Source organism: Sesamum indicum, linkage group LG1 (assembly GCF_000512975.1).
Source record: "Sesamum indicum cultivar Zhongzhi No. 13 linkage group LG1, S_indicum_v1.0, whole genome shotgun sequence".
In the NCBI taxonomy this organism is placed as follows: Eukaryota; Viridiplantae; Streptophyta; class Magnoliopsida; order Lamiales; family Pedaliaceae; genus Sesamum; species Sesamum indicum.
Window position 1 is genome coordinate 13,390,532 of NC_026145.1, and position 26,190 is coordinate 13,416,721.

The 26,190-nt window shown below is 31.8% G+C and overlaps 3 protein-coding genes, 1 long non-coding RNA gene and 1 other non-coding gene across 6 annotated transcripts; 3 read left to right on the forward strand and 2 right to left on the reverse strand.

Annotated features, from left to right (window-relative positions):
- LOC110011684 lies at positions 3,152 to 8,790 on the reverse strand. Its single transcript, XR_002286705.1, has 3 exons — positions 8,535 to 8,790; positions 6,905 to 7,062; positions 3,152 to 3,369 (listed from the first exon to the last, which is right to left on the reverse strand). It is a non-coding gene; the product is annotated as an uncharacterized LOC110011684 (long non-coding RNA).
- On the forward strand, positions 11,977 to 12,048 carry TRNAQ-UUG. The gene has a single exon. It is a non-coding gene; the product is annotated as a tRNA-Gln (tRNA).
- LOC105165959 (probable protein S-acyltransferase 7) lies at positions 14,762 to 18,623 on the forward strand. 2 transcript variants are annotated; one of them, XM_020692325.1, is made up of 5 exons: positions 14,762 to 15,074; positions 15,733 to 15,915; positions 16,399 to 16,704; positions 16,908 to 17,141; positions 18,158 to 18,623. In XM_020692325.1, exons 1-5 carry the CDS (start codon positions 14,982 to 14,984, stop codon positions 18,473 to 18,475), a joined length of 1,134 nt encoding a protein of 377 aa, XP_020547984.1. In that variant the 5' UTR covers positions 14,762 to 14,981; the 3' UTR covers positions 18,476 to 18,623. The 2 variants fall into 2 exon arrangements, with proteins under 2 accessions (XP_020547984.1, XP_011083425.1); XM_011085123.2 differs by having other exon boundaries at positions 16,417 to 16,704.
- Positions 18,715 to 21,758, reverse strand: LOC105165967 (mitochondrial import inner membrane translocase subunit TIM8-like). Its single transcript, XM_011085135.2, has 2 exons — positions 21,634 to 21,758; positions 18,715 to 19,141 (listed from the first exon to the last, which is right to left on the reverse strand). The coding sequence occupies exons 1-2, from the start codon at positions 21,679 to 21,681 to the stop codon at positions 18,956 to 18,958; spliced, it is 234 nt and encodes a 77-aa protein (XP_011083437.1). The 5' UTR covers positions 21,682 to 21,758; the 3' UTR covers positions 18,715 to 18,955.
- On the forward strand, positions 24,321 to 25,951 carry LOC105165979 (NAC domain-containing protein 83). Its single transcript, XM_011085145.2, has 3 exons — positions 24,321 to 24,642; positions 25,102 to 25,388; positions 25,627 to 25,951. Exons 1-3 carry the CDS (start codon positions 24,456 to 24,458, stop codon positions 25,834 to 25,836), a joined length of 684 nt encoding a protein of 227 aa, XP_011083447.1. The 5' UTR covers positions 24,321 to 24,455; the 3' UTR covers positions 25,837 to 25,951.

Genomic DNA, 26,190 nt, shown 5'->3' on the forward strand with positions numbered 1-26,190 from the left:
AACTCATCACGGAACATACAAACATCTCTTCAAGGGTTGTACTTGTTATTTAATTAATGAATGAGGGGAACGATCGAGGTGTGGGTGTAATTAGATCTAACATATATAAAGAGTCTATAATTTACCCAAAATGCTATCCTTGATACAGATCTCTGCCTATTTATTGAAATACGTATAAATACCAATTCGAGTTCATTTTAAAATGAGAAAATGAAAAAAGAAAAATACCAAAATGGATCATTTATTTATATGGTTGAAAAATAAAGCAAATTACTTGATACTTGATTCAAGATATGAATATATAAAAGCCCGTTTCTACTCAACTCATTAAACTTAATTAACAAATCAAATTTTGAACAAAGTTAGCTTGACTCGATAATCAATTAATATAAAAATAATCAAATTAATAAATCTAAAAGTATCAAACTATATGAGCTATTTAAATTCAATTACAATTTGGTTTGAGCACAATTAATTCGATCGATAATGAACAAAATCAAATTCAAAGAACTCAATAATAATTCAAACTATGTTTGAACAATGATTTTATTAGTTGGATTCTATTTATTTACAGTGCTATATATTTATTTACCAAAAAATTAAGATTGAGTTCAATTCATACCTAAGTTTGTCGGCTAATTAAATCATATCTTATATTAATAATTCCCATTCAAGCAATTATATTGATGAATGGAGATAGCACCTGGCTGCTTTGAATGTTTTTGGGGTTTTAATTAATAAAGATGCATCCTAAAAAGCAACTGTTAATTCATATATAATTGTAGCTAAAATCCCTTTTCACATCTTCCTGGCCCATGTGTCATCACAATCTACTGCCAAATCATGAACCTCATTCTTCAGTCTTTCACTTTTCTTCGATTATACGTACCCTTAATTACGTTATTAATATCACTATAATCAAATTTTTACAGCTAAATTATGCCTCAATGCCAAATTTTATAATGGTTTAAATATATTTTTTATCCTGTAATTTTGATTTTTTTTGTGTCGAATTTTGGAAAAGTCACTGAATAAATTATATGCGGATCACGTGGTTAATTTAAATTGGAACTTTTGTTATGATTGGCTAACTTTTACTAGCATGAAAGAAAAATTAAAAAAATAATAATAACATGGGCACATGATTTATTTCGATAATTTTTGCAAAATTTAGCACCGAAATGGTCAAAATGGCGAAATATAACAAAGTTAAAGGACTTTTTTGCAACTTCTAGAAAGATAAAGACAAAAAATTCCAAAATCACGAGGGACACATGATTTATTCCGTCAATTTTTTTAAAATCCAGCACCAGAAGGGCCAAAATATCAAAAAGTTATAAGACTATATTACAACTCTAGAAAGATAAAGGATAAGAATACAAATATATCAAAATTACATGACCAAAAATATATTTGAGTCTTGATATTGCTATGTGGTTTTTATTTGTAATCAGAATCCATTGGAAAGTTGCTCAACTTGATCACTGTTACCCCTTTAACAGACTAAAAATTTAAGCTCAATTTCACTCATCAAACATTGTAATTAAGCCGACTACTTTCAACCCATAATAAATCTACATAAAATGACAAGTTTTACATCCTCAATTGATACAACATGTGATATCTGTGTCTTATTCTTGCGCAACATATTACTCGTTCTATATTCATATAAGTCTTATAATATCATAAAAATGAGTCTTGCTAGTTAAGGAGATAAAACCTCATGACTTATAAATCACTAAAATTTATAGTTTGTAATTAATATCTAAGCAAAATCATCAATAAAATTCAATTCAAGATATTTAAATAAAAAGGAAAATATAACCATTAAACTGCATGATATATATTAGCCTTACTAACCCTATTAATCATTGTACGGAAAAGTCCTGGAGAAGTGGTTCACATATATATAATAAAAAAATAAGATTAATTTATATTGGTAGCATTGTTGATGAGGTGAGATCAGCAAATTAATGGTATTGCACTCTACCTATCTAATGTCCCACCTTTTTGACCCGTACCTGTTCTTCTCAAACTCAAATATTGATACATATCTGCCTCTTTTACAGACAACTGGCACCACTATCTATATATATATAAATCCTTACAATATTCTAAGTTACAATTACCTCCTTCTATGCTTTTGGACCAGATCCAATCAAGTTCTACTTCTTCATGTTTACAAATTTCTCCACTATACTCGTGCACTCAAAATTAAAAATTACGTTCAACATAATTAATCGGGCTGGATAATGGCTATTAACGTCTGTTTTCGCATGCGAGGTTAAAATATTTATTATTTTGATTATAGATAAAAATTAAGAAAAATATTGATGAATTATAATCAAAATTTAAAGTTTTTACATTAATTTTATTTGATTGTAGTATATAATAATAATTTTTTACAGTCATTTATAATGTAGGGGATAATTTAATTTTTCTTAATGAAGATTAATTTGGGCATGGTTGGTCCTAATTCCTTTAGTAACTATTTTGGTTGCTAGTTTTGGGTAATTATTGAAAATTTCAAGGATGATAGAATTGTTAGAATGAAGTTAATATTTATGTATATATATGAAGTTTGTACTTTATTTTGTCAACTTCAAAAAATCATTTAAAAAATTAATAAAAATAAAAACTCATTAGCAAAAACATACTTTAATTGAAAGATCATGTCGGGTTTTTATAATTTGTTATCCGTCTAATTATCTCACCGAAAATAATTGATTTCAATTAAAAAAGATGATTTTTCAAATTATTGACCAAACTCTGTCGGAAATGAATAAAGTTGTGATTGCTTTACGTCTCATCTCAATTCAAGATAAAATGAGTTTGGGTGAGTTGAAACTATTGTAATTCGAATGTGTATTACCATGTAATTCAAATAAAATAAAATAATAATAATAGTAATAACATTTATATATTTGAAGAAGAAATATTTTATGAGATGAAATGAAATGGTCCTCGGACTTGATTTATTACTAATTTTGTAACTTGCTCACATTTTCAACTGATCAAATATCTGATTAACTTAGAAATATCATATTTTATTTTACTTTTACATGAAAATTAAGGTCTAAACAATCTCACTCCTAAAATCTCTTGATCAGTGATATGAGAACAACATTTAATACCCTGAAATAGCAGAAAAATCATGTTATATATCATCGTAAATGAAAATAGACCCTAAGGCATTTAGGTCGTACCGACCCGATTTGAACCGGACTCATTACGTTACATGATACAATCGTACAATCAAAATTGTATCAATGGTTCACATATAAATTCGATCATACCTATAGATACATATACTCTCTATACTTCAGGTATAACTAAGGCCTTCCCGATGTTGTTCTCACATGCTCTGTCCTACAAATTTACGTAAAAATAATTTGAGAATTATAAAACCTGATTGAAGACTATTAAAACCCTAAAAACTTCATTAAATTAATTTGAACTTCAAGCAATTATGAGACCTCAACGTTACCAGTGGAGCAGTGCGTTGTGGGCTGGTTATTTCACTTTCATAGTCTACTTTGGAGTGAATAATGTATGATATAGATGATGCAAACTGAAGCACGAATTAAAGATAAATAATATTTAATGTCGATGCAGCCTTTGGCGTTAAATATTAAAAGGGTTTCTGTCCGCATTTTTACAGTGAGAATCAATAGTAACTCAGCCATCTGTCGTCCCAAAAAGCTATGTTTAGATCATGTTCCTAAGAAGTTGGTAGAAAGTTTGAATTTTAGAGTAATTAATTACGACGATAAGATTTCTTTTCATAAGTGTATCTCTAATCATTAAATTACAATAATATATGGAGTAATTAAGCAAATAATTAAATTAAAGAGTTGCTGCTTTCGATCTGCCAATTCAATGACTTACGATAAAGTAAGATATTATAACAAATTAAATGTCGGGCAAAATTACATTTTGTGTCCTGTAACTTTAGGTTTTAGCATTTTTTATTTTGTAACTGACTTCATTTACACATTTAGTCTTTTTTTTGACAAATTTAGTCCTAAACATATCATATTTGGTCCCTATTTGACAAATTTAGCTATGTATTAACAATTTTAATCCCAACGACCCATAGTTATAAGACCAAAAATGATATCTATTACAATACGAAAAGGACCAAAATTATTAATACGGGATTACATTTGTCGAAAAAAAATACCAAATATGAGATGTTTAAGACTAGACTCGTCAAAAAAGAACTAAATATATAAATAAAATAAGTTACAGAATAAAAAATACCAACATTCTAAAATCACAGGACCAAAAATTTAATTTTACTTAAATTTCGTAATGGTGCATACATGGTGGATGTTATTTTCAAGATTAGTTTTTATTTTATTATAAACTAATTGTATTGAGTTTTAGATATTTTATAGTGGTCGTTTTGAATAAATCACTTGTTTTTATTTGTTTACGTGTTAGTGATGCACACCGCGACAAGCACAAACATGATCTGCATGGCACTGTGTCGATTCGAAATCAATTCACACTGAAAAAGAGATAAATATATTAATAATAAATGTTGAGTGAGTGAATAACAAAAGCAGATTATAAGTTGTAAAAAAATTTGTTTTATCACATTAATAATTTTTGCAAATTTAAATATTTAATTGTGATATGCAAGCAGATTATAACCTAATATGTACATAAAAAAAAAGATCGATATAGGTAGTGAAATACCAATTTTATGGACTTCTTATATAGTTTGATCCAATTATGAATTGGTCTCTTGATATGTTTTGTATTTCAAATTGAACTAATTTTCTATCTCATCTAATGAGAAAAAATAAAGAGTGTTTTTTTTTCAACATCCATTTTTTGAATTCCTGACAACTCTTTATTGGTTGTACACTTGATAGTTTTCGTATTCTGAAATATCAAATATTTTCTATACTTTCTAACTGAGAAAAGACATCAATCAATATATTTCTTCAGTGAGTGCCTTAATTTCACCCACTTCAAATTCTCGACTTTATATATATATTTTTATCAAACGATAAGGAGATAACTCAATCACTATTCATATTATCAACTAATTACGAGATGAGCTCAATCGAATTCTTATTTATAAATGTGGACAAATAACCAACATGACAAAAAAGTATTAAGTTGTCAATACCTATAGTTTCTGCAATAAAAAAATGGTATTGGTGGAATTATATATAGGTTCATGGGTTTTAGAACTGGACTTCAAACGGTTCAATTGGGAATCGGTCATGTATCCGACCTGATTCATACTTTCAAAATAGGTGTAATCAAAATGATGAAAATCGGTCAAAATCATTTTTTTTAAAAAATATTATCTAGTGAAGGTTTAATTTTTTTGGGATTAAATCTTTCTATATTTATAACCAAAAGGGTTTAAGTTTGATTTATATTTTTTTCAATGTGGGATAATTAGCTGTGCTTAAGCCTTTTCATTCTATATTTATAGTCTAAAGTGTCAAATTTTGCTTTATACTTTATTATTAAGCTCACTTAATTATAGTATGCTATTTATTTTTAAAACAATTAATTAATTATTTTTAGGATTTTTTATTTATTGATTTTACAAATTCCTTTTGGCAGATATTTTTTTTCTCATGTATTTTTTATTTCTCCAACATTAATATGTATTATCTTTGTTTATCGATATTTTTCTATAAATCAAAATATTTATATCAATTTATTATCTTAATATGTATTTTTAGGAACTTTGTACTCTACAAAAATTATCGATATAATTTATATAAATATTATATTTTAATTTATTTTTAAAAAATATACACATATATAAGATATGCCACACTTGCTAGTATCCTAGTAATTTGTGGCAATTACTATGTACATGCAAATTCTACAATAATAACTATATAAAATACTTATTAAACTTGTTATTCAATAAAGTATATATATAAAATAATAAGTTAATATTAAATTTATAAGAATATAAATTTATGCCCTAATTCAGCTAAATTTGTGATAGTCACCATTATTTCTTGTTCTTTTTCTTACAGCCAAATTGTAATTTAGAAAAAGGGAGGAAAAGAAAACAGTATTTACTAATAGATTCAACCCAATTTTGTAATTTTTACGCGAATTTATTATCGCAAATTGTATTTCATATTAATTTTGTCAGGTTAATTCAATTCTTCAAAACCAAATAATATAGCCCAAAAAAATATTTCATAATCAATTCCACTGAATTTTTCTATAGAGTATTTGTAGCAAATTCAAAGAATTAGACTAATTTCCTTCAAAACAAAAAATATCTTGTTTGACGTGGGTAGAGAAAGAATCATGGTAATATTCCCTTAAAGAAGCACTCTATTTACAACTCTCAACTTTCCTCTAGAACTCCTCCATGTCAAAATCTACCATCAAATGACTGTCCTCCCATCAACAAGAAAATGCACTAGCAGAAAGCAAATTGTTTTAAGCATTCTACTTGAAGACCAGATTGGTCCTTGAATTCACATTAATATTTAATGGTGAAATAATAAAATCGGATAGTTCTCAGTAAATATGGTAAGTGATTCAGCAAACCACAGATGAGTTCTGATCTTGTCACTGATGGACATGTATTCGCTATTTAGAAAATTAGAAGCAACTAAGATGATTAAGCTAATTGGAGACATGAGACAGAAAAGGATAAACACGTTATTCATGAAACCAAAAACTTGCGGGATGCAATGTCATAACATATAGCATAGTCCCTCCATACAAGAAAATTAATCAAGAAAGATAAGGAAAAGAACTGCAATGATGATTTCATTTATAGGTAGATTGGAGTAACCCTCTTCACCAAAAATTCAAGAAATGAAATGAAGAAAACCCTCTTCACAAAAAATTCAAAAAAATGAAATGAAAGGAAGAGAACAGTGATTTTGAGTATTTTTACCAGCGATTTTTTTCTTTCTCGCATTTTTCTGTGTTGTACCCAACCTCTACCGCTACTTTTCCTGCGAGTGTTACCCTGCAAATGGGCATCATCAGGCTTAGCCATGTTTGCCTCCTTGACGAATAAAGGCTTTTCTTGATTTTCTTTCCTCTGTTTTTCTGGGTCAGAAGAGGACCGAGGAAAGGGGGTGAAAACATGTCAGTGCGCTAATTTTAAGGATTTTTCAAGATTGAAAAGGCTTAAAGGTAATTTTCGTTCCCTAACTTCAGGTCATTCTCGTTTTAGTCCCCTAAGTTACTAGAATTTTCAATTTGGTCCCGTAAAACTAAAAAATTCTCAATTTTGGTCCAAATTTCGCCAGAAAAATGAGGGACTCGCTGGAAAAAGTCACATGCCAAGCATGTGAATTTTAAATTGGGGGCTGGATTGTGATTGGCTGGAAAAAATGATGTGGTGCAGACGTGGCGCCCAGTTGGAAATTAAAAAAAAAAAAACATGACTGACGTGGAAATCAAAGTCGCTGAAATTCGCCCCAAAATCACCTGCCAGTCGCCACCACTTTCTCTCTTCAATTCCACCACTATTACTTGGAATTTCTGGCCACCACATATATCATTTGATTCCCCATGGCAAGGAGAATAAAACCCCTCAACCAATTTTGAGATTCGACCACGACAGCGAGTGGGCTTTGAAATTGACCGCCGCGGACAATTCCCATCAATTTGCTGGCGACAGGATGACCCACGATCGCAGATTGGTACCATTGAATTCGTCTCCTCATTGCGGTTCTAATGGGACTAGTCTCATCCATTTTCATCAACTAGGTGCAAAGATCCATCGTTTTGAAGATCTCGATCGTCGTCCGCTGTGACTGCACCTTCGACCGGCATTTTCTCCTTCTCCTGAACGAACCACCGGCTCGGACAACCACCGTTGAACTCCTCTCATTCTGGTGAATCTTTTGAGACCAGTCCCATCGATTTTGGTCACCTCTATGCAAAGATCCGAGAAAAGCCGTCCTCCGCCTTCGCCGACGGCCGCGCGCTCGATTCTCCGCCGTATAACGGCAGATTTCAGGCGGAGAACCACCACTGAGCTCGCCCTACAATGGCAGACCTTCCTCTCCGATCAGAAGTGGCCACCGGAGCCTCGACGGAATCGGCCTCCTAGGAAGCTAACACGGTCGACTGAGTTGATTCACCCAGTCATGCAACTGGAACAGCAACAACGCAAACAGCTGACATGGATTAAATATCCACGTCAGTCATTTTTTTTTTAATTTCTAACTGGGCGCCACGTCTGCGCCACATCATTTTTTTCAGCCAATCACAATCCAGCCCCCAATTTAAAAAGTCACATGCTTGGCATGTGACTTTTTCCGGCGAGCTCCTCATTTTTCCAGTGAAATTTGGACCAAAATTGAGAATTTTTCAGTTTTACGGGACCAAATTGAAATCCTAGTAACTTAGGGGACTAAAACGAGAATGGTCTGAAGTTAGGAAACGAAAATTATCTTTAAGCTAATTGAAAATAACACTAACCCAGATAACTATATTTATACTAATTTAATCAAAACCCCAAAGAATCAACAAAAAGAACAAAACAAATAACCAAAACCCCAAATAATCACCTGGGTTTTAACTGGATGTGTCGCTAAACAATTCTGGTACTATTTCCACAGTCTCAACATGCTAAAATCTGTAGAATTCGTATGGTTTTCAGTTTGAAGAATGATATATGTGTGTTGGCAGTAGCAATTTGAGAGAGTACGAAAGTGGGAGCTTTAGGAGAGAGGAGGAACTAGGGTTTTTGTTGCTTGTTGGGTTTATGAAATGACGGAATGTAAGAAATGCACAGCACACCATTTCTCTCTCTTCCTCTCCCTTTTTATTTTTTACTATCCCATCTCTATTCGAATAATCCTTCTACTCTATACTAATTAATTGTCTTTTTTAATGTTATCAATTTTATATTTTATATCATTAAATTTATTATTTTATATGGAGTGTGTTATAATTCAACATATTTATTTAATTATCAATGTGTTAGTGATGACAGTATTCGACTATATACTCATATAAAATACAATAATGAAAAATTAATTGTTTTTTGTTCTTTTTTCTTTAAAATAAAATGAGTGAAAAGTCAATTAATTGATTAGTTAAAGAAATGAAATAGCATATTCATAGCCAAAGTTTTTAATATAATTTATAGCAATAAATAAATGCTTAACGAGCTGAGCCCAATTTATTTCTTGTTCCTATTATAATAAAAAAGTATTACGCTTAATTCCTTATATTTCCAACTAATATATGAACCCCACAAAGAAAATATGTAAGAAGTAGTAAACTTTCTACTATCCCTATCGTTTGTATAATTCGAATCTACGGCCAATCAAATGAATGTTATCAGAGAATTTAGAGAAAGTAATACCGATATCAATAGAACCGCGAAGGTATCTAAGGAGTCATTTCAGGGCCTCCCAATGTGGAGGGCTAGGGTTAGACATATACCTGTTGAGACAATTGATGGCATAAGCAATATCGGGTCAGGAACAAACCATAAGAAACATTATAGAGCCGATAACATTCGAATAAGGTACTTTGCTCATTTTCTCCTTTTCAAAATTATTTTTAGGGCATTGATCCCTGCATAGTTGGAAATGAGCAGCAAGAGGGATAGAAACAACTTTGCTATTTTCCATTGAAATTTTTTTCAAGATAGACAAAATATAAGTCATTTGATTTAGAAGAATTTTTTATTCTTTTCTATCTTCAGTAATATCCATTTCGAGGATTCTTTTCGCATCACCAAGATTTTTCATTTCAAAAGTTTTACACAAATCCTTTTGTAAATCATCAATCAATTTATGATTAGAACTAGATATAAGCATGTAATCCACATATAACACTAAGAAAATAGGACAATCGTCAATATACTTGAAATAAAGACAATGATCATAATCACTTCTTTTGAAGTTAAGGAAAAGCATAAAAAGATCAAACTTTTTATTCCACTGTCTAGGGGACTGTTTTAAACCGTAAAAGGATTTTTTCAAAAGGCACACATAATCCGATTTTGTATTATTAATGAAGCCAAAAGGTAGATGCATATAAATATTTTCATCTAAGTCCCCATGAAGAAATGCAGTTTTCACATCCATTTGTTTTAACTCCCAGTTATAATGAGCAGTAAGAGCAAGTATAATGCGAACAGTGGTGTATCTAACAACGGGAGAGAAAATTTCATTGTAATGATTGCCCTCTTTTTGTGTGAATCCTTTAGCTACTAACCTAGCTTTATATTTTATGGGATTCTCTTGTTTGATTTTAAAGATCCACTTACAGTCTACTATAGAGCATTTAGAGGGTTTTGGTACTAGGATCTATGTTTTATTATCCCTAAGGGATCTCATTTCTTCCTCCATGGCACTAAGCCAATTTTTCGATTTTATGGCTTCTTTTATGCTCGTAGGTTCAGGAATTTCAGTGTTTAGAGCAACTTGGTAATCTCTAAGTTTTGAAAACATCCTAGGTTGTCTCCTACTCCTATCTCTAGCTAATAGGTAGTCATCAAGGTTTGTCTCTATGTTTGTGTTTTTAGGATGTTCTAAGTGTTGTTCTTCTAGGTGTTCAGAATTTTGTGCTTCTATCTACCCTCTTCTTAGTTATCCTCTATGTTATCCTCCACTTTATTAAATGTTGTGTCGTTTTGGGGCAAGGCATCTCAGTTTCATTAAATATGACATCTCTACTTATTAAATCCTTAAAACTTGACTGGCTTCATACCCATAGCCTATACCCTTTGACACCCTCAGGATAACCAATAAACACACATTTTATAGATCGGGGTTCTAATTTATCAGAATTTTAATGCACAAAAAGAACATCCAAAAATACGTAAAGAGGAAATATTAGGCTGCTTGCCATACCACATAGTATCAGGAGATTTTCCAAGCAAAGGCACAGAGGGAGATAAATTAATCAAATGAGCAACAGTTAAAAGTACCTCATCCCAAAAAGATTTTTGTAAGCCAGGAATGGATCAGGTATCCCAAACCTAGACCTAATCGCACATATGTCCTCCTCCAGACAAGACTGGAAGATCCTAAACGACTCCATACTAGAGGCGACTACCATATCCTCTGTCTTTCTTCTTTTCGATTCCTCTCTAGACATTCATTTTTTTACTACTCACTTCCTCCTCGCCTTTGCCCTTGGAGACCAGAGTGAGAAATATCAAGACGTTCCTCGTATTCATCTAATAGAATAGTTAACTCAATCAAAAACTCCTGTACGGTTTGCTCGCATACATCCCCCTCAGACATGATTAAACTAAGAAAAGTGAGAAAAAAGACTTACCTAGGATGAATGAGGATAATAAGATGTTAGTAGAAGAAGCGCTTATAACCTGCTAGAAAAATGGCGGATTAGAAAGAGACGAGGAAAAAAGGGGAAAAAGAGAAGAACTATGAAATTACCTTGACGCAAGGGAAGAGTGAAGCTGCTAGATGGAAAGATGTCCTATATATCTTGTCATAAACAGTCCCTCTAACTAAGGACTTGATGGCAGCTGGCCTCCTCCCATCAATTACACAGCCCCCAAAACTTTCAAAGGGCATGACTCTTTCCTTATTTCTTGTGATCATTACTATTTATGACTCCTTTTTTCTATACCAAAATTTAAAATTCAAAAGAACAACCCTATGAAAAATGGAGGGAGTTTAATCTCTATTTTATAAAAATGGCATTTAAGTCAACACACATTTTGTCTGCCAAAACTAATTATTATCAGCTTTATTCACACTTAATTAATAGATCAGTGATCAAAACACATTTGATGTGTGTATATTATCTAAATTTTTATTATAATTTAATTAACTAAATATTTTTTAAATGAATATAAATAGATTAAATTTGAATTTATACAAAAAAATTAATTCATTAAATAAAATGGTTGAATTAAAAATTAAATAATATAAAAAATCGAGAGGATAAGAGCCAACAGTTAGCAAAGCACCAGCTGAAAATCATGTGCTGAAAAATAATAAAGGAAACTAGGTAGGCCAAGGGGGTTCCATGGTGTAGTGGTTAGCACTCTGGACTTTGAATCCAGCGACCTGGGTTCGACTCCCGGTGGGACCTTTATTTTCTCATGTTTTAAACGAATTAGCCCAACCCAAAATCATGTGGGATTGGGCCACCCACAAATATTTTCCCATTATTCCGTATTCATTAATTGTTCTTTTATGTATGTGGATTGAGTGCGAAAAGGCAGCCACTATGAATAGTAGTGAGTCTCGGTTCAGGTGATCCACACCGTTTAGTATTCTGTACATGATTGATGCCTATTTTATTTTATAAAATGAAAGATGTGTGATAGACTGACAGTCATTTACACGTTCAGCATACAAAATCGAAAACCACATTTATTTTGGTATAATTGAATAATGAGTGATGTAAAAAATATATGATGGAAAAAGTCCAAAGTTAATGTAGTCAGTTTATGTACATTCACATACGCATAGAAATGAGGTTGAGACTCTGATTCCAAAGCAAGCAAATTAGGAGTGAAGGGTGGAGCAGCTCGGTTTCTGAGACTCATTCATATGGACACCACTACGTGTTTACGTTGGGAGTTGCTCATATTAGATTCATTTTTTTATTTTAAATTTTATGGAATTATATATATATATACACATAAAATATTTTTAAATAAACAAAATAAAAAATACGATTTTCCATGTCTAGAAATCAACATTGCAGTGGTAACCCCATGCTCGCTCCATCTAGTCTAGAGTGTCACAAGTCACCTAGAAAATTTCACGTTTTACTTAATAATCACGCTTTAAAATATCTGCATTCATCTCCTCTAATTTAACTATTTTGAACCTCGATTTTTTCAAGTTTAAAAAATTATACTTAATAACGACCACATTCGTTATCATCTAATAAACAAACTCATTTATTAATCCTAATATTTAAATTTATCGGCATCGATCAAATAAAAAAATTTAATAAAAAACTCAAGTGTTTTGACAATTATATAAACCTCCTTTGTTAACTTTTTTAAAATTATATATATATATATATATATATATCCTCATATTTGTTATATCATACATATAGTACCAATAATTTTGTGTTACCGTCTCATTGTTATTTTATTAATATGACACATTTAACTTATTGTTCGCCCATTTTCCTTTTTTCTTTTAAAAAAAAACACTAAAAAATTGATTATATCTACAGAAATTAATTAGTTTGAAGTTTTCTCTATTTTAACTAAATTACCTTAAAATTTAATATTGGTAATTTGAGATAGAATTTTAAGATTATAATCTGTAATATTAATATTTAGACACCTATTAATATTTAGACGTAATTTTGTAAGCAATAAATACTTAGGAAACTTAGGTGTAAGTCATTGCTTCTTGAATTTGGTCAAGTTTCATTGTTACTAAAACATGTTCATTCACACATAATTAAATATGCAGCTCTACTCTACATATGCCAACCATCTTTTATTAGCCTCCACCCAATTATTTTGCTCCCTTTTCTCTTTTTTAAACTCTATACAGCTAAGATTTGATGTTGAAACTTGTTAGATTGGAAAGTCTCTGATTGAATGTTTTCTTCAAAAAAATACCCTTTTTTTTGTTTTTAATAAATCAATATATTAATTATTTATAATAAAAAATAATAATTTATTAAAATAGACTGACAATTACTATTACAGTAGAAGACAAAAACGCAAAAACCTCTTTTGTGTTCTAATGAAGTTGCAAAAACAAACTAAAAGAACGTGCATTGAAGAAATAGGTTCAGGAAAAGCCATTTTATCATTTTTTTTCTTTTTTTACAAAGATTGTATTCACAAGTAGATTTAAATTGCTCATAGCTTCCACTCACTTTTGGCATGCGAAAATATCCAATTAACCCTTCTTTATTATATAAATATGCCAAGTCTGAAGCTCTAGGAAGGTTTTGAGACAGATTTTAGGTTCAATTATAGTAAAAATCAAGCAGTATCGAGTGTTTTGAGTCAAAATAAAATTAAGTGAAACAAGTCTCGAATTTAGTGGAATCCATCCCATATCAGTCCCATTATCATCCCTAAAATTTATAGCTCTTTTTGCATTTTGTAGGAGATAAATTGCATTAATTCTCTCTATATTATAGTCCAAGTATAATCACAACTTAAATATCAATCCATATGTCATAATTAGCATATAAATATAAACACACATAAATATTGTTGATATATGAAATTTTCTTTATTAGTATGTATACCACATCTATGAATTAAAGTTTATTAACTTTATAATTAGCATAATTGGGAAGACTTAGTCACAGCCAGCCACCCACTTCACAAACGCGTTATCCCCACAAGCTGGGGAGGTAATGAGCATTAAATCATTTTTTAATATTTGAACTATATAAATATATAAACATTTTAGCCCTCCAACTTTATCTTAAATTACACTTTATTTAATCCCCAGCTCTAAAATAGATGAGTTTACGCCCCATAAATGAAGATAAATATATTTACTACTACAATATTTTTATTATTATTTATTAAAATTAAATTCGTCTTATAATTATAAAAAATATGTATATAAATTTTAAAAATAATTATATTGTTGAAATTTAATACAATTAAAACATAAATTTAATTTAAAACATTATCTAATAGTTATATTTCTATTTAACAAATAAATTCACGTTAAAATTCATATAATGGCTCATTTCTTCCTCTCCATATGTTTTTTGCCCCATATTTTTCTAAATATAATTTCGATTCCCCCGCCGCCCTTATCCTCCGGGGAAATTGACTGCCGGAAACTGATGCAACAACCCCGCCACACAGGGAAACCACCACTTGCTGTATACAACGACTTTTCTTATAGTGTTATAAACTAAACATAATATTTTGTTCTGCCCGATTCTTTTCTTCTCTGCTGACTTTGCGCACTGCGATTGAGTATTTCACACCGTCATTTCAATTTTCTTTTGTCTAGTGAGAGAAAAAGAGCATAATTTTTTGTTAGAGAAGAAAATTATTAGAGGAGAGAGAGATGGACGCAGTGGCGCCGCCGGAGTCCCATGGTGGCGCCGTCGAGAGTGCGGCGGAGATGGTCCGGACTTACAAGGCTTGGGAAGGGAGTAATGTAACTTCCGTAACTTTTTGGTTTTTATCTGATTCTTTGAGAAAATTTTGATGGGTTCCTGTTATTTGGGAAATATAGTTATTCTTTGAAGATTAAGATCTTTACTATCAGGTTCTTGAATTGAGCTTTAACTTATCTTGATCGTCTTTTGGAGTTCGTTGTTATAGCTTTATCGGAGAGTTATAATCTGGAACATGTTATCTTGACTTTGCAATTAGTTTCAGATATGATCAAGTTTGAGCGTTTTAGAGGAAATATAAACCGGCATCGATGCAATTTTTATTTTCTACTGCCCAGATTTTTTTTTGAAGCAGCTTTCGCTCAATAATACTTATTGGGTATCTGGGGCAAAGAATAAAGCAATTTTTGGGGTGGTAGTATGGAAATTTAGCTTGTTTTATCTCTGAAGTATACATCTTGTCAATAATTTGATTACTTGTTGGCGTGTAACCTGAATGTGTACATGACATGGAGTAATGCAATAAACACTTGAGGTCATATATCAGTTAAATCCTTGGAAAGAAAGTATGTGGTTTTACAATGAAGTTTCTTGAAGGATCTGTTCCACGATCAGAAACTGCGTGAAAATTGTGGAGAAAGAATTGCTGCTGGTTCGCATGTATTCTGATATGTGGTTATCCATTTAATTTTATTGCAGATATTTTGTCTTGGGGGAAGGTTCATTTTTGGGCCAGACGCAAGATCAGTCTTGCTGACGATAGCCCTTATAGTTGCTCCTGCCACTATTTTCTGCATGTTTGTTGCGAGAAAACTGATGGATGATTTCTCTGGCGATTGGGGGATTGCAATTATGGTTGTATTTATTGTTTTCACACTATATGTAAGTTCCATTTCCTACTCTAAATTTTACGTTCGTTTCAAATGGTTCAGTATCCCACCAATGCAGTTGTTGAATTAGGTTGAGATTTTGGTTTTCTTTTTTTTTTTTATTTACTTTGACCAGCTGAGCTGTGATTTCTAAGCTATTGGTTGGATAAGGGCATTTGGTTGGTCTTATGATCATCATCTATCATTCTTGCAATAGTCCATGAGTTCTATGATCTAAACAAGAACTACCAATCCCTACATTGTAATCATCTATGCTGATGTATGGTAAACCTGGGCAAAAGTAATGAAGTTTGCCGAAAGTAATCTTTTGAACTACCGAGCAGAATGATTTCTGAAAAAAGTTGCTAGTTGTACCAAAGCAAAACCCTGAATGCAATCTTGATGTGTGTTCATATAGAATAATTGAAGTTGGGTTTGCTTTTCTGCATTCTGTGTGTTGAAGAAACAAGAGACAAGCATAATCAACATTTCGTAGTTGTATTTGCATTTCCAGGATTTAATGCTTCTTCTATTGACTTCTGGAAGAGATCCTGGTATTATTCCTCGCAATGCTCATCCTCCAGAACCAGAACACGATAATAGTATGGAATTCGGACCTGGGCAAACGCCCCGCTTGCCCCGGACCAAAGATGTTGTAATTAATGGAATAACTGTGAAAGTGAAATACTGCGACACTTGTATGCTGTATAGACCTCCACGTTGTTCACATTGTTCAATTTGCGACAACTGTGTGGAACGATTCGACCATCATTGCCCCTGGATTGGCCAATGTATTGGATTGGTAAGTACTTCCTGACAAATGCAGCACTTGTTTCAGTATTGAATATAATCCAGCATGAAAACTTCTTACTCAAAGTCTCGTTTAGTTTAAATGTTTTTGGAGAGTAATATTATAACACATACTTCTATCTGTGTCGACATCCATCTACATATGTGTACAAAGATTTGTTTCATATGAACCTTTTTTCTTGATTTTGGCTGCAGAGGAACTATCGGTTCTTTTTCATGTTCGTCTTTTCAACGACACTTCTTTGCTTGTATGTTCATGGGTTTTGCTGGGTCTATATTAAGAGGATAATGGATAGTGAGAAGAGCTCAATATGGAAAGCAATGACCAAAACACCTGCATCCATCGTGCTTCTTGCTTATACTTTCTTAGCACTCTGGTTTGTGGGCGGGCTATCAGTCTTCCACCTATACCTCATCAGTACAAACCAGGTAACAAGCTGATTATTGGTTTATGGGTATCTGTTCCCGAGTTTATACTATTCCTGTTCAAATACCTGATGGCTGGTTACTTTGAAATTTGAAAAGGAAGCAAGATGAGCTTTCTGTCTGTCTGATCATAATGTAGATTTTATGTGGGTTAAATGCAATTTACCCCCTTGATATGTGAAATAAGCAAATACCCCTTGAAAAAAGATAATTAGCAAATTAACCCCCAATGTTTTAAAAAATAAAGCAAAATTGCCCCCCTGTCAATGGTTTAGATAGGGGGTATTTTCCAAAATATTGGGGTAATTTATTATTTTATTTTTCACTAGAGGTATTTTGCTCATTTCCATATCATAGAGAATGTAAATTGCATTTTTCCCGATTTTATATTGTAGGAACACAATATTCTTAAAAATTAACCCAATAATTGCCTGTTCTCAGATTCATTTCCATTATCATTTTGGGAAACCTTTCTGGAAAGAGTTTGCCCAAAATATGTGAAATTGCCTCTCCGAAAAGTGTGGAAATGAAAATGTGTTTGAATGAGTCAGTAACAAAATTTGACCATTAAGCGATAGGTAGATTCAATATTCATTTGAAGAAAGCATGTTACATGTATAAATAGAGTATGTTTTATGAAATAGTGCGTAAAATGTAGGTGCATGGTTTTGAAGTTGTTTTCTCAAAATGTTAGCAAGAAAACAGTTAACGAAATTATGCCAAACAGACACATTTTCATTTTTACCGAAAGAAAATTATTTCTGCAAATGAATCCAAATCATAACAAATATTTGGAAAAGATAATAGAATCCCTTATTATACCCTTACATTGTGCAAATGCATTGTACTCGGACAATAACTTTTCTTCAATTTTAGTCGATGCATTCCCAATTATCATTATTTTCCTATCTCAAGCAAATTCTGTGGTTAATGAATAATCCTCTGTTCCCGAATTTGATCTGTATCACGTTGATGTGTATCTTGAGAAGTTCCCAACATGGACTTTTTCTTCATTGCAGTCAACATATGAGAATTTTAGATATCAATACAGCATGCGTTCCAATCCTTATAACAAAGGAATAGTTGGAAACTTCATGGAGGTATTCTGGAGGAGTATCCCCGCTTCCAAGAACAATTTCCGGGCAAAGGTGCAGAAAAAATCTGTGATACCATCTCACTCAATGTCTGCTAGTTTTATCAGCACAAATGTGGGAACTGCAAAAGGGGAGCAAGAGAAGGCGATGTGGGACATGCCCATCAACAGAGCCCTTGCAATAGGGTCCAGTCGGATAATTCTGCCCGATGGTGATAATAATATCACCGAAAATCAGCAATAGTAATTGAGTTGTGTAAATTAAAAGTCGAGGTGAAAAAGAGGAAGAAACTGAAAACAGCATAGCTTATATGCTAGCTAATGTGTGTATATGTAATTGTTCTGGTAGAATTCGATTTTGCCATTTCGTTTTCAAAGTTCCACCTTTCTCTCGTCCTCCTCCAACAGATCATGCCCTGTGCAAGATAGACTCTTAATGAATCTGCTTTCTGATAATTTCAATAAAACTTAATGAATTGGGCATATCAGCAATTGAAATTCGCAAACAAGGGTATATCCATATACAGACATCTGATACAATGAATGTAACTAGTGTTAAAAAAAAATTAATAACCACAGAAGATGATAGTAATAAATAATTTATATCATACACTTTTGTCTTAATGCAAAGAACTTGTGTAATTTGATTGTTGATAGGAGTAGACTCTTGGCATCAGATATCAGAAACCTTCTACTTCAGACCCAAGAGAAAGATCGGCCTAGTTCATTGCTGCTGCAGACGTTTCATGATCAGAAGAGACATATCCATGTAACGTTGAGCGCAGTTTGTGAGGCAAGTCGATTCGCTAGAACTGAACTTGCTTCCAGGAGTACCCGTTATGCATTTATCCCAGCAAGCAGATGTAAGCTTTCCGATCATTTCATTCACCATAGCTTTTTGTTTTTCTTGCTGTGAAGATAAAGTGATGTAAATTAAATGCTAACAGAAAGCCTTTAGCAAGACAAAGAATTCTGAGAATCAGCAATAAGTCCATGCCCATCAAACACACTTGCTCGAATTCCATGATAAATTGATACAGCAAAAGAGGTGATAAAAATTATGTTAGGCAGATAACTATAATTAAACATAGTTAGCAATGGCACGCCAATCCCCAGCCTTTTTAGGCTAGGGCTTAAAAAGAAATGGGCGAAAGCTTCGCTTAGTGTAAATAAAGGCTGGGCTTTTTAGCCAGTCTTTATTTCAGTTAATTTATTTAAAAGAATAAAAACAATAAAAAATATCTTGCAAAAACGAGTGAAATTAGAAATTAGGGAAGATTTGGATTTTGATTGATGGATATTATATATTTGTGTTTATAATGATTATGTAGGATTGTTTAATCATCTTGACTGTTTTGAACTCTTTTGTTTTTCCTAAGACTTATTATTATGCAAATTTCTTTTATGGTATGATGATTAAAATTATTTCTAGTGTTTATATTTACTTATTTGTGCATTATTGATGTGAATATATACTGATGTATGAAATATATAATTTATTTCTATACATGTGCGCCGTAGTATAAAAATGTGCGCGCCGCGCCGTGCGCATGGCTCCAGCGGACCCTTGCGCCATGTTGCGCCATGCGCTATTAACAACTATGCTATAATAACATCAAACATCCTTTCCTAGTGCATTGCCTAGACTAATATCTAGGGACAATAAATGGTCCAAAAGCAAATAATAAAAAAGAAATAGGGCACAGGATCAATATAAAGGGAAAGGAATAGGGAAGTGCATGGCATAAATCTTACATTAAAAATTGTTCAACAACCGAGGCAATTTATTAGGGTTCCATTTCATATGGACATTAGAGGTTCAATAATATTCCACTCTAGCATGTTTATAACCTTCCAAAAAAGAGGTTAGGCAGTTAAGGGAAAAATATATATTATGCCCATTTAGCCACAATCAGCTATCAAAGGGCAAGTTATTTGCACTTGCCAATAGTTGTATACTGCCAGATGAAACAACACAGTAGAAGTTTCCAAAAGTTGAGAATTAAATCAAGGACAATCTATGAAATTCAAATTTTCAATTGGTGGAAGTTCTATGAAGATCCAGGAATTGGTTTATGTGCCAATGGCATTTAACTTGTACACATTTTGCAATCACACTCAAAAGTTTTAAGTCCTAAATATCCTTTTCATTCGAAAAATGTATTTTTGAGATGGCTCCTATCCATAACATATACGATGAAGTACACTTAAGGGGAAGTGGAATTGAAGATTCTTAGTCATGAATTGCCTTCTCTTAGTCCAGATCAATCCAATGACCTGATCTCCTTAACTTTTTCCTTTATTATCATTGGGATAACAACTTGTATATTTGATCTGCGCGAGTGTCGAAGATAAACATATACGACAACAAGTTATAAGTGAAAAAAACAAGAGGCCGAAACCACAAAATAAAGACTCGACACTACTGAATCTCGACAGTGTTACAGGAGCTACTGTATCAGGAACAGCTAATGCAAATTGAAAAACAAAGCTAGTGCCTCCTTATATGTTTAAGTTGATGGTTTCCAAGCACAGTAGCGAGAAAGTTGTTTAGTTGGATCAGCTTGAAAGGGCAATCTGCAGAAGACCCAAACTTTATGCAATCCAACATGCATGGGACAAGCAGACAGAGATCAAGGCTGACGAGACTTCAAACTTCAAAGTTTAAATTAGAACATAGTCTCTATTCAAGCATGATGGGGGGCTAAGCATCTTCGCTAGCAAGCCCAAACAAGAAGTCAATATCTTCAGCTCAATTTTCTTAATGTGTAGAGAGATGTAGCTTCCTTGGGTACTCTACCAACTAAAGTTCCCAAATTAACCTGCCTAATAGCCTCTAATAAACCTGCTTTGGAGGTTGCTATCCAATAAGCCACTCCACATTATAGTTTGAGCTACAATTGCATATCAAGAACTTATGCTTCTTCAACACTCCGAACATTTAGTGCCACAGTCTAAGGAAAATCATCGCAGCTTAAATCAGATTACAACTTGAGCTCAAAAATTGGAATCACAAAGATGTAAACATCTGGTTGCAATTTGCAAGCAGGAAATATCGGCTAATCCAAAAAGTTCTCCAAGCTTATTACTTCAACCTCCCCAAAATTGCTGAGGTGACAACTGAGGGAATTTCTTTTTTCACTAACTTCTAATTATATCTCCCCAAAATTATTTCTTGATATAATATCAGTTTTCTTTTCATACAACTTCAAAATATTCAAATAACATAACAAGGAAAAGAAGAAAAAAAAAAGTTCCCGAAATTTCTTTCAACAATGAAAATCCAAAAGATTGGAATGGAGGATTGAGGACCGGCAACAAATCAAAATTGAAGGTACACATAGGTATATGCAATATTATAAACCGACCCAGAATCATTCACAAATAGTTGCAATTACTTACATCGAGAAAGTGCTGCAAGTCAGGGGAGTTGAGCGACGAAGAATCCATTGCAGATGAGAGAATTTCTTGTACTTCACCTTCACAATCACAAGCATAGAAAAACCCTAGGAAAACCCGCTTAAAACAAGGGGAGTAGGAAATGGAATATTGGATCAAATATCTGGGCTTGGCCCAGATAAATATGGCCCACCCACTCAATTTTAAGTCCCTAAGGAGTATAATAAATTTCTCATTTTAAATTCAATTTTGATTATGAACTAACAATTATAACTTCTGTTTTAAATTAATGTTATTATTTTATTTAAATTCCCACAATATATTTTGAACAAAAAGAAAAATAATTTAATTTCTTAAAATCTTAGTACAAAAATCCTCCTTAACTTGTTATTATTCTTGTCTCTTGAATTGGCTTGACAATCAGGTTGGATCCCACTAAAAAAAATAAATTATTTTCTATATCGACTATGATTTAAAAATAATAAAAATTTAATTATTTATCATAATTAGATAACATCAATTTCGATGACAGTTAATTAATATTTTATATATTTTTAGCTATGATTAAATTATTTTTTACTTTTAACTGTGACAATTAACCATGACAATAAAATTATATTTCTTTCAATACATAGAGATGTGGGTTGGGTTGAGATGGGTCGGAACGTATTCTGCATCCTACTAAGAGCGATGTATCAAGTGGGACTGAATGGGCTTCGAGTTGTATTAATAATAACTTAATAAGTGAGGTGAATTAAATCTCGAGTTCAACCAAATCTTTCTTGAAACCTATTCTATCTCCATTTAAATTTTGAGGAATTAACATTATTTTTTGTACTAATACAAAATTAATTAAAATACATTAAGTTATTTTTGTATTAATGCACATAGTTCATATTATTGACAATTAGTGACGTTCAAACATAATTAGTTGCGAACATTTTTTTATATTCTTAATTATTATTTTTTATATATAAATTTTCATTTAATTTATTATTTATTTTTTCATAATATAGATTTAATTAATTATGTATAATAAAACATCAATATCATAAAAAAATAAAAAATAAAACAAGCACATTCGACCAGGTTTCAACCGAATCGATATATGGATCGGGTCTATGTTTAAAACTGGATCTAATTAGGGTTCACTTAAAGGCCCAAGATTGCCTTAAGACCGATAATGAATAATAGTGGGTCGATCTCATATCGAGCTTTCTTGGACTACTTTGTGTCTGTGTTGAACTGTTTATGCCATTGTGCAACTACTGATAGAAAAAAAGAGTATGTGTCTAAACTTAAACAGGAATGGAATAATTAGAGGGAAATGAAATGAAATAAAATTTGAAGTATGTTGCATGTAGGTTTGCCTTTGTTTTTAATAATTTAATGAGCTGACTTTATGACTTTTGAACACCAATGAAAAAATAAGGAAGAAAAAGCAACTTCTTATAGGTGAAGGAAAGAACCCAATCCCATTTTCAAGTCAATTTCCCTCTCCTCCTTCCCATCTTTTTCAGGGATTTATTACTTTTCCATAAAGTACAAAACTTTTTTCACTTCTTTTTTGCTTTCACCCCCCAACTCCAACCAATATTCAAAACACATACCAATAAGTATGTGAATCTCACCTAATCAAAGGGCTGGATCACTCTACTTTATATGTCAGAAATCCATAATTATAAAAGCGATTGATGCTAAATCTAACTACATTTCATTTAATTATGAAATTAAATAATATTTCAAATATGGAAGTTCAAACGAATCGAATAGAAAATATACGTGAGTTTGATTTTCTTGGTGAAATTAATACTTCAAGTATAGAAAGTTATTAACTAAATAAATATAAGAAGAATCGACAACCTTAATCAACAGGTTCATGTTTGGCTATATATAAATGAGTTTATAAGTTCATACGTTGTGAAATATGTTTGATTTTACTTTAAACGTAAATTTTTAAAGTGTTTGATTAAAAGAAGATTGCGGAGTTTATAAGATATTAGAAACAATAATTATATCGTTAGAATGATAAAAAAATTGCAAAAACTTGTTAAATTTTAAAAATAAGTTAGAAAATCTTAACGTCTTATTTGTTTATTTTTCTTTTTTTATTTGCTGATTTTATTTATTTTTTAAAAAAATTTACCACACTTCACAATATCTTATCATATGTTTTTTAAAAGAAAACTTTCAAGTATGGCCCAACAACTAATTAAATTTATTTAAAAGATCTTATAAGCTCATAAATCTTATATATAAGATGTTTTTAGAACTCGTAAGATGTCAAATCTTATTTCAAAATTCAGTTCTCAAAGAGTTTAGATAAAATTATACGATTGGGCTTATAAGATGTTAGTAATAATAAATTTGTGTAACTAACTCGCACAGAGTTATATAAGTTTCTAACATCTTATTTTTTTAGTTTATAAGCATATTTTCCAAAAAAAAATTACAAACACTCTATAACATCTTATAAAATATTTTAAAATTTATAAGCTCAGACAAACACCTCGAATCAGGTATAAACATATACATACCAATAACTTAACTAGGGGTGCATAGTCTACCTCTTTAAGAAAAAGACTTCAATAAAGAACAACAGTGACAGCATGATCTTTTATGAAGAAAAAAAAAGGGAAAAAGAATAAAATAAGTTGTGAGTGATTCCATCTCTATAAAGAGTGAAGCTTTCCATGCAGGTTGACAGCTCCAGTACTGATCAGTGGCCTGTCGAGGCTCTACCTCTCTCATCATTCTCTTAATTCCCAGTAACATTCTCAGTTTCTTTGGTATTATATATTGCAGCTAATAACGTCTGATCAAGAATGGAAAAGTACTGCTTGAATGTTGCTGGGGATGGAGGGAGCAAATTACCACCTGGATTTCGATTCCAGCCCACCGACCAAGAGATCGTCTTTCAGTACTTGGCACGTAAAACTTTTTCCCATCCATTGCCTCCTCTACTTATTCCAGAGATCGACGTTTCCACCTTCGATCCTTGGGAACTTCCAGGTTTTTTTTTTTTTTTTTCCTCATATTTTTTCTTAATTTTTCGCCGTTCTTGATCCCTTGTGTACCGTATTAACTATATCGCCGATAGAATGATTTTATTAGTTATCACGGGATATTTATCCGTGATAATATCCGATAACGTTGAAAAGTTCTATTTGATAATGAAATTTACATTTTTTTTTCTTGTAATGTGATTTATTTCATATATTACATATGAACATCTTCTTATTGCTGTAGCTTATAATGAACTATTTTTTTTATTATAAATCCAAGTTTAATTTGACAATAATGGTTTATTTTATTGAGAAACTTCTTAACATATACTAATGAGAATTAATTATTTATTTTGTTTTTAATTTTTTATTTTATAATTTTTACTCTTTTCAATTAACACCTTGTAATACATTTTGAAATTAAATTATCCATATTTTGCACGCTAACTAAACTTTCTAAATATAGGTAATTCCGACCAAGACAAGTACTTTTTTAGCAATAAGGAGGGCAACACAAGACGGAACGGTGATAGAATCAGCAGAGGGACTTGTTCTGGTCACTGGAAGGCCACCGGTTCGACCAAACGGATAATTTGCCCGAAAAGGATGCCGATAGTCGGGATCAGAAAATCCCTGGTCTTTTACAAGGGAAAGAATCCTCTTGCTTGTAGGACTGATTGGATCATGCATGAGTACTTCATCGCTCTTTCTGGACATATGGATTGTGATATGCAACAGAAAAAGAACTCTCAGGTAAATATTCATGTCTTTTTTATAATTAGCGAACTGATGAATATATTATGATCCGAGTAGTTTATAAATGAATAGCAACGAAATCCAAAGTCAGGATTGATCTCTTTTTTTATCCGAATCCATCGTGTTGAATATTTAATATCTCTAACATCGTCAACTAAAATTTCTGACACCAACGTGTTTACACATTTGCTCCAGTACTCTATTAACAAGATTTTGGAACTACCAAAAATTGCAGGGTTCATTGGTTCGAATAGGGAATTGGAGTTTGTGCCGTGTATTTTTGAAGAAAAGAATTAGCAGCACAGCAGAAGAAGTGGAAGAGAATTACGATGGTTATAATCCTAGGAAGTATGATCATTTCATTACAGGGGCAGATGATGATGTAACTAGCGACACAGATTCTTGTTCTGCCTCATCATCATCATCCTCCTCTCCTCCACACTAGGTCTCTTCCACTTCCTACAACATTTAAATGTAATTATGGACCATTGATCAACTACTAATGTAGTTTTTTGAGTTATATGTTTGAATCAAATTAAAGAGTGATCATTTTAGTGTAAGGTTTAAATGGTCCGCAACTCAGATGATTTCAAGAAATTTATAGGTTTAATGCAATTTACTTTTACGTCATATCGTAAATGAGCAAATACTCCTTATAAAAAAAAAAAAGAAGAAAGCAATTTACTCTCATGTGTTTTCTAAAATGAAGTAATTTATCTCCGTACGCAGACCATATTTTAAAAATACATGGGAATAAATTACTGTATTTTAAAAAATACAGAAGGTATTTTGCTATTTT

Bases quoted from the DNA above. Each gene is read 5' to 3' on its own strand.
- LOC105165967 (XM_011085135.2), bottom strand. From the start codon at position 21,681: ATGGATTCTTCGTCGCTCAACTCCCCTGACTTGCAGCACTTTCTCGAT. The intron at 19,142-21,633 runs GTAAGTAATTGC...TTATCTTCACAG, and splicing joins ACTTGCAGCACTTTCTCGAT to CAAGAAAAACAAAAAGCTAT.
- LOC105165979 (XM_011085145.2), top strand. From the start codon at position 24,456: ATGGAAAAGTACTGCTTGAATGTTGCTGGGGATGGAGGGAGCAAATTA. The intron at 24,643-25,101 runs GTTTTTTTTTTT...TTCTAAATATAG, and splicing joins CGATCCTTGGGAACTTCCAG to GTAATTCCGACCAAGACAAG. The intron at 25,389-25,626 runs GTAAATATTCAT...CAAAAATTGCAG, and splicing joins AACAGAAAAAGAACTCTCAG to GGTTCATTGGTTCGAATAGG.
- LOC105165959 (XM_020692325.1), top strand. From the start codon at position 14,982: ATGGACGCAGTGGCGCCGCCGGAGTCCCATGGTGGCGCCGTCGAGAGT. The intron at 15,916-16,398 runs GTAAGTTCCATT...AACATTTCGTAG, and splicing joins TTATTGTTTTCACACTATAT to TTGTATTTGCATTTCCAGGA. The intron at 17,142-18,157 runs GTAACAAGCTGA...TCTTCATTGCAG, and splicing joins ACCTCATCAGTACAAACCAG to TCAACATATGAGAATTTTAG.